Source organism: Aricia agestis, chromosome 3 (assembly GCF_905147365.1).
Source record: "Aricia agestis chromosome 3, ilAriAges1.1, whole genome shotgun sequence".
Lineage (NCBI taxonomy): Eukaryota > Metazoa > Arthropoda > Insecta > Lepidoptera > Lycaenidae > Aricia > Aricia agestis.
In genome coordinates this window covers 13,753,640-13,767,013 of record NC_056408.1, presented here as the reverse complement: position 1 = coordinate 13,767,013, position 13,374 = coordinate 13,753,640, and the positions used below count along the sequence as shown (strand labels likewise).

Sequence of the window (13,374 nt, the reverse complement as noted above, 5' to 3'; positions counted from 1 at the left end):
ACGAATTTTTCATTTATTGCCGTAACCATGCATTGAACTAAGTTAATATTTTAACACATTGTATAAAATTCTTTCATTGTGAGATCGACCTAGCGAATTTTTAAAATGTTATATATTTATCGAGTTATTGAGAAAAAACTAATTTGGCGATGAATCCGCGTCGTTCTTTTTCACCTGGCATATGAAATACGGGCGTGAGTGTAAAGAGAGGACGATGTTTGATTTTTGGGGTTAGTCGCCCTCTTAAGTCAAACTCATCCGACCGATTAAAATATTACAGTCAACATAGAATTGACACTGATTTGACATAAGCCGACCACTTGACGTAGGTCCGTCAACTGCCTAGGAATCAATTTCCTCGATTGTACAATTTGCAAGTAGGTGTTAGACTAGTTTCAAAACTTTGAAGTAGGACGCCCCAAAATATTTAACATGAAATAATATTTAAAAAAAATCTTCAAAATTCCCTATCTCAAAAACTATTTTTGATTTTGATAAAAGTTGCAGTTTTCCCTAAATTGAATAATACCTAGTACAACAAAAAAAGAATTGCTTAAATCAGACTTGAAGTTCCGGAGACATGCGAACACAAACATAAAAAAACATACATACCTACACTTTTGAAATTTGGCACATTTGTTCACACGTTAATATAGACAAACATAGGTACATCATACATGATATCTGGGTAGTTCTAGAAATATTTCAAAAAGAATAGTGTCCGACCGAAACTGATTTTTCAGCCGAAACCGAAACCGAAACCGAACTTTCGGCCTTACTCTTAGTTTCGGCCGAAACCGAAACCGAAAGCGAAACTTGGTAAAACATTCAAAATTACGATTATTTACTGAAATTTATTGATTTTTAACGTAAATTACAATTTTTTAAACTAAAGAAAAAGTACCAATTGAATTTTTTACTTTGTGCGACATTTCTTACCATAAATATTATTATTCTTAGACTCGAATAACTTTTTCTACTATATTCCGTTTTTTATACGATTCCAAGTAGATGCGTTTCGTCTCATTCACAGCAAATCCGATTTTTATCTTCTGAACGCCCAATATTCGAGTTTTAACTTCATAAAACACATGTCCTGTTGGTTTAGTGTATGACAGATCGAAAAACATAGGCGAAAAAATTGTTAAGTTGACGGTTTTCATAGATATGCGTTTGGTTAGCTTATTTATCGTTTCTTGCTATTTGTTTAAAACAACGTGACAAGGCTCAAAGATGATAAAAACGTATAAAAATCATCAATCAAACGTATAACGTAAACTTAGATTCATTAATCGCGATTAAATGAAGAATGTAAAGTCTATTTGAAACAAAACGAGATTCACGTCGCCATATAAACGCGTTCATTGTTCAATGAGAACTTAGTTTAATAAAACGTTTAAGTGTGATTGGTGAAATTCCCCTTAATGTATTATAACGAAGGATTACCCTAAGAAACAAGAGCAGAAGTTATTTGAAGTCATTTTATTTAGGTGCGATTCACCTAAGAAATAGAACGCGCTTAGTGTACACTAAATTGGTTCTACACGTGTAAACGCGTTTATAGCACCAAATTGCATTTCACTAACATAAAGTTCACAACAAATCCGAGTTTTATCTTCAGAACGTCCAATGTTGCATGGTTAAACTTCATTAAAGCCGTTAAAGTCCTGCCAGTGTAGTTTCATGGCGAATCGAAAATCATAGACGAAAAAAATGATGCGTTTGGGTAGTTTATGTATCGTTTATTGCTTTTTTATTGATCGCCGTAGTAACGCGTTTAATGAGAATTGATAACTAAGTTTTATAAAACGAAGTTGTGCGATTGGTGAAATCCTCCCTTAGACATACTACTGAACGACGTACTACTGAAAACAAAATCAATAATTGCAGTATATTATTTTTATGGGAGACATGGACACGACCGCGGTCGAAGTTCAAAACGAAATGACTAAGCAAACTTGCAGTTGACGTCATTTTTTTTTCTCCAGAATGCGTTTTGCCACTAAACCTGAAAAATATACTGCGGGCTGCAAGAGTGAAGCTTACGGGGAAGTGGGCTAGATAAGATTCTAGCAGGGTAGGAACGATCTAAGTCCTAAGAGATTGCGTGTCCAAAAAAAAAAGAGTGAGGCGAGATGATTTACTAGATAAATCTCACAAAATATATCCTAAGATATCTTATAATCTCACAGTCAAACTAAATTCTTAAGTAAATAAAGTTCACACACAATATAATCAATTTATCATAGCATTTACTAAATCGTTTGTTTGGGAAACATTGTTAAAATAGCACATAATTTGCCAACAGTTATAATATATTAAATAAGCCTGCTTTTATCGTAGAAATAAAATTCAATAATATAATTTCGATGACAATAAGTTAAGACAATTTAATGAAAAAAAAGGAAGTGCTAATTTTTGATTTGGGACTAATCTGGAATACATAATCTCAAAACATGATTAAATAGATGGTAGCGAACTAAGCCAGGGCCTCGCTGGCAAGCAAGCTCGAGTTAACTGTGAAGTTTACCGAACGTTGCATGAGTTTCGGTTTCGGTTTTCGGCTATATTTTGGCCGAAACCGAAACTAAGGTCGAAACTAGATTTTTTGGCCGAAACCGAAACCGAAAGTTCGTTCGGTCACTAAAAAAGAAGGTTATTAATTAGACACGTGTGTATGGTCAAATTAATAACCTACTTTTTGAAGTCGGTTCAAACAAGTGATTGCAATGCCTGCAGACTAAAACTACGTATTGAGCATTTGTGCGTGCACACGATTCATCGACACTTCTAAACCATTAATAATATTATCGTATGCCCGATAATATTAGTACCTAATGGTTTATTTATATTATTTATAAATTCTCAGCATAATAAAAAATCTTAACACTTAACACGCTCCCCCTACGGAGATGCCGTAATTTGCCGTTTTTAACTCATAATATGAAAGCTACAAAATTATATAAATTTTGATTTATATATACAAAATTATATATATAACTCAAAGGTATATAATATATAAATAGGAAAATAGGAAATAAAAAATAGGAAATTAATAACGATGAAAATGTTCTTGTCATCGTTATTAATTTCCTATTTTTGTTTATTATACTCATGATATCAGCTTCCAAAGTAATAAAAGTAATACCAATTTATTTAAATTCAAGCATATATTCAGTATCTCCCTAACATTAGGATTCCGTACCCAAAGGATAAAAGCGGGACCCTATTACCGTTATGTCTATTGTGCTATTACTAAGACTTCGATGTTTGTCCGTCTGTCCATCTGTCTGTCAGTCTGTCTGTCTGTTTGTCTGTCTCCAGGCTGTAACTCAAGAACGGTAATAGCTAGAGAGTTGAAATTTTCACAGATTATGTATATCGGTTACCGCGATAACAAAAAATACTAAAAACATTATAAAATTAATATTTAAGGGGGTCTCATACAACAAACGTGATTTTCTTGGCCTTTTTGCTCTATATCAATAATGGCAACAGGTAGGTACTTGATTTTTTCTCAAAGTCCTAAATTATATGTCTACCTACTTTAATATTTAGTAATACATAATATTGAAACAAAATAAAAATTTTAGGGAATAAACACAATTTTTGGCCTTATATTGCTCTATAATGGTACGGAACCCTTCGTGCGCGAGTCCGACTCGCACTTGGCCGATTATATATAAATTACGATTATTTGAAACACACGCCAATAGATCGACAATTTCATTAACTACAATATACTCCCCATTTGAAATTTTTTTAGGTCAATTTTGAACTAAGATAAGTAAAAATTACCCTTTGGGTACGAAACCCTAAAAATAGGATTTTGGCGCGATCTCCGCAACGCGGCAAATACATGGTCAAGGTCGTTTTTTCAGGGGATGGCCTTAACTACGAACCAGTTTTTTTACTGCATATACAAATTGGAGCAACATTGCCGAATATTAGTAAAAGTTATAATGTGAAATGCAACAATAATATTAATATTCGGACAAAATTATAAATGGAATATAATTTGTTTAATTAATATTGTTTCTCCGAAGACAATGTATATAGGTACCTGCTACTGCTTTAATTAAATTATATGGTATAGCTTTACCTTAATTAGATAACAAGGAAAACCGGCAAAGTCCAATTTTTTGTCAATCGCTTTTGTAACGTCACAGAAAAATCGCTAGTATAATTATATTTATGAAATAAATATATTTCATAAATATATTATAATTAACATCTTCAAACACAATTTGATTATTATAATTTAGCCCCTTGAACTAAAAATTTCAAACTGTTAAAATAAAATGAACGGAAAATATTGACGTGGTGTTACTTGAAAATCAATTTTTACAATAGAACTTGATTCTCAATCATGATGACGCTGCTAAAATATCTGTAACTGCAGAAAATGTAGGCCACGGCCGTCGATATTAATACGTATATCAATATTACCAAAAATTTTGAGTCATAGTTTTGGGACTAAAAACTGCCCGCCAATTCGTCTATTTTAGAGCGATCACTGGGAAAGTAGCAGCGCTGTAATAAGTTACTTTTTAATTTTATGTTTCTATGGAAAACGCCCCAACGTAACGTCATGAATTTTTCCATACTTACAAAAAAAGTTTCTCTTTCAGCGCTGCTACTTTCACTGTAAACACTATACGAGGAACCTACTCGTATAAACAGTATACACACCCTTAAATATTATCCCTTTGTTTTGGTACACTCTGTATATTATGTACACTTAATAAATCAGAAAATACAGTTAGGGCCTGTTTCACCACTTTCTGATAAAGTGCCGAATAGGCTATTCATAACTTTTTTGACAGATTCTCCATACTTGATCTGTCAAGTTAATTGGTGGATAGCCTATTCGGCACCTATTATCAGGAAGTGGCGAAACAGGCCCTTAATATAATATTATTACGACAGTGACAATTGACATCTGCCTGGTATGTAAGTTATTAGTTTTGGTTTCAGGCTGTCAGAACAGTCTGTTTCGACTTGATCTATTTACTTTTTAAAGTAGGTCAGATATCGTTAGTGGTGAGTGTATTCTATCCCACAAAATATAATATTAAGCTAGCTGATATACACAGGGCCTCTCTATCAAACATAATATTTAAAAAAAAAATTGTGGCTTAGGTTAAAGTGTAGTGTACTGCACTACACTTTCATTAACAATTAACTGTAAACGAAAGTGTAGTGCAGTTGTAATACTATTTTTACAAGTGCAGTTCTGTATTTTGGGGGCAAAGAGGTTAAAATTTTCATGCAATTGGCACGTTTGTAAATTTCGTGATTTACTTGGTTAGCATTTCAAGCATAAATTAATCACTAGCTATTTGACCGAGCTTAGTTTGGTATTCGATAAAACACGAATATTAAGATGACATTTTCTAAAAATGATTCCTAGCTAGATCGATTTATCGCCCCCGAAACCCCCTATATACTACATTTCATGAAAATCGTTGGAGCCGATTCCGAGATTCCAATTATTATATATATATTTTTTTTCACTTTTGTATGGGCAAGGGCCCGGGACCCACGAGTTTCCCCATACAAAAGTGAAAAAAAATTTTGGTCTTTCAGCGCTGCCACTTTCACAGTGAACTCTCTACAAAAAACACGTACACACCCCAAAGTATTATCACTTATTTTTATTACACTCTGTATACATAATTTTAAATCTATTCTTCGTTAAAAGATTGGAATAAAAAAACGTTGTTTTTCATACAAGCCATTGAAAGTGTCTTTACTATTTCTCAGGTCAAAATTATGCCGATTGAAAAATAAAGTCTTAAAATAATGAATATTATTTTAAAACTTTATACGTGGGAGAGCCATGCTTCGGCACGAATGGGCCGGCTCGACCGGAGAAATACCACGTTCTCACAGAAAACCGGCGTGAAACAGCGCTTGCGCTGTGTTTCGCCGAGTGAGTGAGTTTACCGGAGGCCCAATCCCCTACCCTATTCCCTTCCCTACCCTCCCCTATTCCCTTCCCTTCCCATCCCTACCCTCCCCTATTACCCTATTCCTTCTTAAAATGCCGGCAACGCACCTGCAGCTCTTCAGATGCTGCGAGTGTCCATGGGCGACGGAAGTTGCTTTCCTGCAGGTGACCCGTTTGCTCGTTTACCCCTTAAAACATAAAAAAATATATATTATCGTAATCTATAATAATTATTAGATGTTGTCAAATTTTTGTTCCTGATTGTTTACCAGAAACCCATTAAAGACTCACGTAAAATTAATTTAAGAAAAATTTGGTTTGACCCTATAATCTTCGGTCCAGCTTTTAGCAACCGTCGAGGGTATTTAATATTAAAAGACTTATTCATAATTCATTTATCCCTGTTGGTTAAGGAAATTACAATAACCTTTGACCGCCTCTTAAAAGATTATAAGTTAAGATAAGTTAGTGCGAGGGGCGTAGTACATTTTCTTCCTGGGCCAAGAAAATCATAAATATTGGTAGTATTGTACTTTAAGGCGCTGTGGTTGTTGCAACTACGTAAAATGGGTTTTTTAAAACACGGTTTAAGTAAAGGAAATGTCATTATTTAAGTATAAAATAAGTACCGTTTTAAAATTGAGAAAATTTCCTATACTCAAAGGTATATTATCAGTACACAATTTGAAAAATTCTGCTCGATAGAAAACATCAGAAAGATGACTGTTATAACGCTGTTTCTCATAATTAAATCATTTTATGGCTAAATTACACACTTTCTACAAAAAACAAAAAATGTAGTATATGTGTCGTAACCTAACGTAAACGATTTGATATATTTGATTTGTGTAATACTAAAAACAAAAGGTTTTTACTCCTATTTTCTATTATCAAGGCACGCGGCGAGCGTGTAACAGCCACTGTACAAGGCGCGCTGATATGAATGTTATTTTAATGTTCTTAACGTCGATATTCGTACTGACAGACATCGACCTGCTTATTTTAGGGACTACTGGGCCTTAAGTCAAAACATAGCTATGATTTAAATATAATATAATATAATATCATATCATAGCATTGGGCGTATTGGATATATTAATTAATAATATTTTGTACTGCCTCATCTGGAATAAAAGAATTGCTTAAACATTTTTTCGTTGATATAAAGATCGCAACAATTTTATCCTTGCACTTCAATAAATCCTTTGTTCATAATAGATCTTTATTTCTCTCATAAAAGTGATATTAATAATTATTCCAATTTTGAAATGTCTCATTTAAAATTATAGTGTATGGTGAACTTGTCCCTAATATTCCAAAGTTTTTAGACTTTAATAATTCCGAATCGGGCCATAGCCTTATAAAGACTTCATAAAGTAAATATTGTTTGTCGCAGGAGGGTGTTCAGCATTCGGCCACTCCTGTTTCGGCGGTCACGGGAAGAGATCCGGGGATTCCCCTCTAGGCAGCGTAAGTAGAATGTTAAAGTTGCAGCACAAAGCACGTATAGATCGGCTCAGTCAGATCTGTGGGCACGGGAGTGCCCTGCCAAGATGAGCCACCTACCTTTTCTCGAAACGTTTCGTCGTATTTTTGAACCCTCGTAACTTTGGTTTGGATAATGCCAGATAGTTGAAATTTTTAAGATATAATGACATGTACATAGTCATTAAATGCGCAAAGTTTGAATATTGTGACTATTATACTATAGATTTTATAGGTGTCCAAAAACCCACAATTTTGGCACTGACTCACCGATCATCAAAATTGTTAGGGTACTTCCTGAAGTCTTAGAAAGCTGAAATTTGGTATGTAACATAATATTAGTACAGAAACAACAAAAAAAATAATCAAACCCAACCTAACCTATCCCATCTCCTTGATATAGAGGGGGGATGCTAGTATGATATACAAAATTAAAAATAGAGTATAAAATACTTCTTGTGCCAAAAAAATACGTGTTAGCCATGAGAGACCACAGACTTATAGAAAATCGGCGTGAAACAGCGCTCTCACAGAAAACCGGCGTGAAACAGCGCTTGTCCTGTGTTTCGTCTAGTGAGTGAGTTCAGCGGAGGCCCAACTGCACTCTATACCTTATTCCCTATCCCTATTCTCTTCTGCTTATTCCCTTAGTCTATTCCTTCATAAAAAGGCCGAAAACGCACTTGCAACTGTTCTGATGTTACAGAGTCCATGGGCGACGGTAATTACTTTCCACGGTTTCCAGTGTTTGCTCGTTTGTCCCCTAATTTTATATAACAGATCCCCTTTTAGAGGCTGGCAAAGCACTTGCAACTTTTCTAATATTGCGAGTGCATATCCTCATTTGCCCCTTAAAATTCATAAAAACGTAATAATATGTGGTAATTTTTATTAGAGAATCATCCCGTAACTAAAAAATAAATAATATTTTAATATACAGGGTGCAATTAAACCTTCCTGCCAAATTTTGATATATTGATCCTTTTTAACAATAAAAATACACGTATTTTTTCTTTTATAATCACTCAGTACTAAAATGTTGAGAAATAGCTTCCGAAAGTTATCCTAAAAACACTACAATTAATGGACACGATACGTCGGCTGCGCGCGCGGGGGCGAGCGCGCCTCCTTCCGCGTCACCCCCGGTCATTCCCCCCCGCCGCGAGTGACCGTTCTGCAACGATTTTAAATGGGATAAAATATGCCATTGAAAAAAAAATAACACCCAAATTTTTTTGGTTGAATGGACTCTCCTAATGATACCTAAGCCCTGAAAAAAATTTGGCAGGAAGGTTTAATTGCACCCTGTATGAGTATGATGTTCCTTATATTTAATAATTACTTTACCTTGTAGACTCTAGACCTTAAATCGTCTTTAAAATATGTAAGTTCAAAGCATATTACAGTCGTAGTCTCAGAATTTCTTTACAAATATTTCATTTTAGGATGTAATCAACATCGGTTAGTTCAAAGAAGAAATGTACCTGAAAGTTAAACGGCCATATCAAACATCTTCGCGTCAAACAATAGTGGGATGTAGATACCCTACAGTGACATCTCTTATTGACTAGAGTTACTAGAGTACTTATTTAGAGATACATCCAAGAGACAGAAAGACAGACAGACAGACAGATAGACGGACAGCGGACAGACAATGAAGTCTAGTAACAGGGTTCCGTTTTTACCCTCCGGGTACGGAAACTTAAAAGAAATACACCCAAAAAATAAAAAAAAACAACTAAAAGAAAAAACAACATAAACCAACTAACAAAAAGAAATGAAATCCCACCAAAAACATTTTCATGTAAAAATGTTGCTAAGATGAGAACATTTAGTTCGTGGCACAGAAATAAATCAAGATAGAACGGCTAAGCGGGTGGAGTACGCGTGTTTCAATCTTGCACAAGTGAGCAAGATTAATTGTTGAACGTTCATTTATTCAGCGCGCACGTCTCGACTTGATTACACCGGAGCGGTTGTGCAAAAATGCCTCATTGTGCAGTGTCTAATTGTAAAAAACGGAAGTACGAAAGTTAATCGGTCAAAAGGAGGTATTTCTTTCCACGGGTAAGTTATTTGTTCTTACTAAATGCAAAGCAAAAATTGACACGATCGATTCCTGAGCAACGCACGCGCGTCGCCGTTCTATCTTGATTTATTTCTGTGGTTCGTGATGACAAAAAGTAGTGAGATCTCATGTAGAGCCAAATTTCTCACCTTACATACTCAGCCCTAAATCTAAAAACCTGAATAGCGCGGCAAAATACTTGATAATATAATAATATAATGTGTCAGCCGCACGAAAAGAATCTAAAAACTTTAAACATTAGTCAAAATCGGTGGCTTGGCCATTTTGTTATTTGTCATGCTATGGGCTTTGAACTTAATATATTACTTTTCTGTTGTACTTAATAACTTTAAAAAAATGGCCAGGCCACCGATTTTGACTTATGTGTAGAGTTTTTAGATTCTTCTCGTGCGGCTGACACATTATATTATTATCAAGTATTTTGCCGCGCTTTAGTGAAAAATTAAGGTTTTTAGATTTAGGGCTGAGTATGTAAGGTTAGAAACTTTGCTCTATATGAATCTCACTACTTTTTGACACAACGAACTATATATTGTCATCTTGGCAACATTTTTACAATAAAATGTTTTTGGTGGGATCAATATTATGGCTTCAAGGAAAAAGCGAAACAAGCTACGTTTCAACCCGGTGTTTGAAACATAGCTTGTTTCGCTGAATGAGAGAGGCTACCAAAGGCGTAAGGGAGGAAAAAAAGGAACGCATAGGTACAATATATTATTATTAGGTAATTTGCGAGCTCGTTTTCTGGTTAATTTTATAAAATATCTGAGTAAATAATAAAAAGTTTCCAAGTAAACAACAAATATATTCTCTACCTTCGTAGCAGCATCATAAACTAATGATTATTCACTGTTTATAAAGTGCTTTGCAAATTGCAGTCCACTTAATAATGTATATGGCAGACCTCCGCGCCGTAGCCCGCATTGATAAACATTTTTATTGCTGCATTTTCTCTGTTTTAATTTTTATAATTAATCTTTAAAGATAGAGTTGGTATTTCAATGTATTAATGTACGACTTATTTTATTTGTTTGGAAATTTATTAAGTTTAAATGATCAAAAAATGTAGTATTAACACTGAGGTAGTAAGTACTACGTACTAGAGCAGCTATTGCGAACAAAAAACATGTCGCACTTGAGGCATGAGCGGGGTGGGAGGCGGGGCGGTGATTGCTATAGATCAGTACCGCAGAAGTGACAAGTTTTGTGCCTACACTCGGATGAATGCAGAATCTATTTGAGTAAGTGGATAAAATAAAAATTCACTTTTTTATAAAATTTATAATTAATATGGATCCATAGTCCACTATAGCTAATTACCTTATTTAAATTACTTAAATATTTTCAAATATGTACCATAATAAAATTATTTTAATGTACGCATGTATAATGTACGTAATATTTTAAATACATATTACCAAAATACAAACTCGTCTACGTGAGTAAGTACTTCATTCATCGTCGTCTTATCATAGATCTGTATTCTGCCTACATTACACTCTGAATCTACTACTCTATGACAATGCAAAATGGCGCGCGTCTTCGCCTAGTAATTGAATGTTCGTATTTTAATTGAAAATAATTAAATAAGAATGCTAATACCGATGAAATGTTATTCCGTTGCATTTGGAAGTGTTACTGGAATCATTTTTGCAGTATCTTAACCCACAACTAGGCATTTTTGCGACTTTTTTTGGTTTCGTTTTTGATTGTGGTACGTCTGGCGCGCAGAAGAGCTCGCGGGCGACTAAGTGCACTGCTGCCTACGAATAATAAAAACTAAGGAAACGTAACTCCCATACTTCAACCGTTTTAAAGGGCATTGGGTAACTTTGTATGGACCTGTGGCGTAATTTTTTTTTTCCAGCGGCCAGGGATAAAACCATTACTATTTTGTAGCACTACATTAGAGAAACATATATTAGTAATAAAAATTATTCTAAGTAATATCGGAGCTGAGCTACGATTATTTTAGTATATTTATTTTTGCACCTTATGTTCACAAAATCAATAGTAATTAACGTTACTTTATGGAGTTATCCTTAACAAACAGGTGTAGAAAGGGTATATTAATATGTTGGATATATATTTCTCACTAGCTATTGCCCACGACTTCGTCCGCGTCAAATATGAATAATTTTTCATACATATTTTCACATTGGGTTTAACTCTTGTCCGACTAAAATATAGCCAGAATTGAGACTTCTTTCTCATGTCTTTCATTAGACAGTGGTTTTCAAAGGGCCGAATGCAATATTAGGCAATTGTAATTATTGTTCTTGTGTATTAATGTGTTGTGGGTAAAATTACTCTAGGGTGTTGTTCCTATAATATAATGTCGATTATTTCCAATATTTAGCGAATGTAGGCCATAGTTTGGTAGTATAATATAGTATATTCTGCGCCATAGTGCACTATAAGTCATACCTGCCAAAAGGTGACGTCTAGCGTCATACTGTATGCCGCTGGACGCCACCTTTCGGCAGAATTTTCAGTCTAGCTTTTAATCTACTTCCCAGCTCATTATAGAAGTACAACTGCTGCAGGAATGTTTTATAGAATATTAACTATTTACTTACACAAAATATATTAAAAAAAAAAAAACAAAACGAGAAAAAATGGATTTGCATTTTTTTGCAAAAGAAAAATAAATAGTTAAAAAACTCATTAAATGACGGCGCGTAGTTGTACAGTTCAACAAGACTTTCAAATATGAATATGTCAATGATGTCAATGTGCGCTGCTGGTAAAGGAGAACTGTCAAAAATAACGTTTTTGTATGATAGAAGCGTTAGTTCCTTTTCTCGCCACGTTCATATACAGCCTTGTCGAACTGTATGTTGAATGGTTAAGTCATTTTTCTAAAATGTAGGAATAATTAAAATTAAAAATAAATGATGTAATGAATAATTATTATGCTTGTATCTATATCTACAGGTTATAACAAAAGTAAGTGATATTTCTTTTTTTTTTATATAAAATAAGGGGGCAAACGAGCAAACGGGTCACCTGATGGAAAGCAACTACCGTCGCCCATGGACACTCGCAACATTAGAAGAGCTGCAGGTGCGTTGCCGGCCTTTTAAGAGGGAATACGCTCTCTTCTTGAAGGTTTGCAGGTCGTATAGGTCCGGAAATACTGCTGGTGACAGTTCGTTCCAGAGTTTTACAGTGCGCGACTGAAAGTTACGCGAGAAACGCACGGTGGAAGACTGCCACTCATCAAGGTGATGAGAATGGAATATTTTTCGCGTGGGACGATGGCGAAAAGTTACAGGTGGTATGATTTCGAACAATTCCTCAGAGCACTCCCCGTGATACAACCGATAGAGGATGCAGAGTGAAGCTACATCTCGGCGTAATTCCAAGGGGTCCAAGCTGTTTGAAACATTATGGCAGTCAACAATTTGAGCGGCCTTTCGTTGGATACGATCTAGAGGGAGCAGTTGGTATTTTGGCGCTCCTGCTCAGAGATGAGAACAATATTCCATATGTGGCCGAACCTGCTTTTTTTTTTAAACGGGCTTTGGCCCACCACACATTTCCACCACTGTATCTCCTGTGTCACCGGGATCGACAGCGGTGTCCAACCACGAAAACCCTTTGATATGATCTCAGGGAGCCCGAGAGACATGCTAAAACTGTCTTGAGACGCGCAACGAAATTAATTAGAAGAAAATAGGAGGAGTAGGAAGATGAACCTGCGCCTTGTAGAGGTGTAGGCGTTGGTCCGGACTGAAGTACTGTCTCGCTCTGTTGAGAACACCAAGCTTCTTTGAGCTTGGCCTTACCCTCTAGATGATATTGGAACTTCGCTCGATATGCTAACGCCAAGTCTTTCAATGCT

The 13,374-nt window shown here is 35.1% G+C and overlaps 1 protein-coding gene across 1 annotated transcript in view; it reads left to right on the top strand.

The window, feature by feature from the left end:
• LOC121725303 (neuropeptide CCHamide-2) overlaps window positions 1-13,374 on the top strand; it is a 69,422-nt gene that overhangs the window by 51,778 nt on the left and 4,270 nt on the right. Inside the window, exon 3 of the mRNA XM_042112192.1 lies at window positions 7,350-7,423. Within this exon, the coding sequence (XP_041968126.1) occupies window positions 7,350-7,423 (74 nt within the window). The remainder of the gene's footprint in view (window positions 1-7,349; window positions 7,424-13,374) is intronic.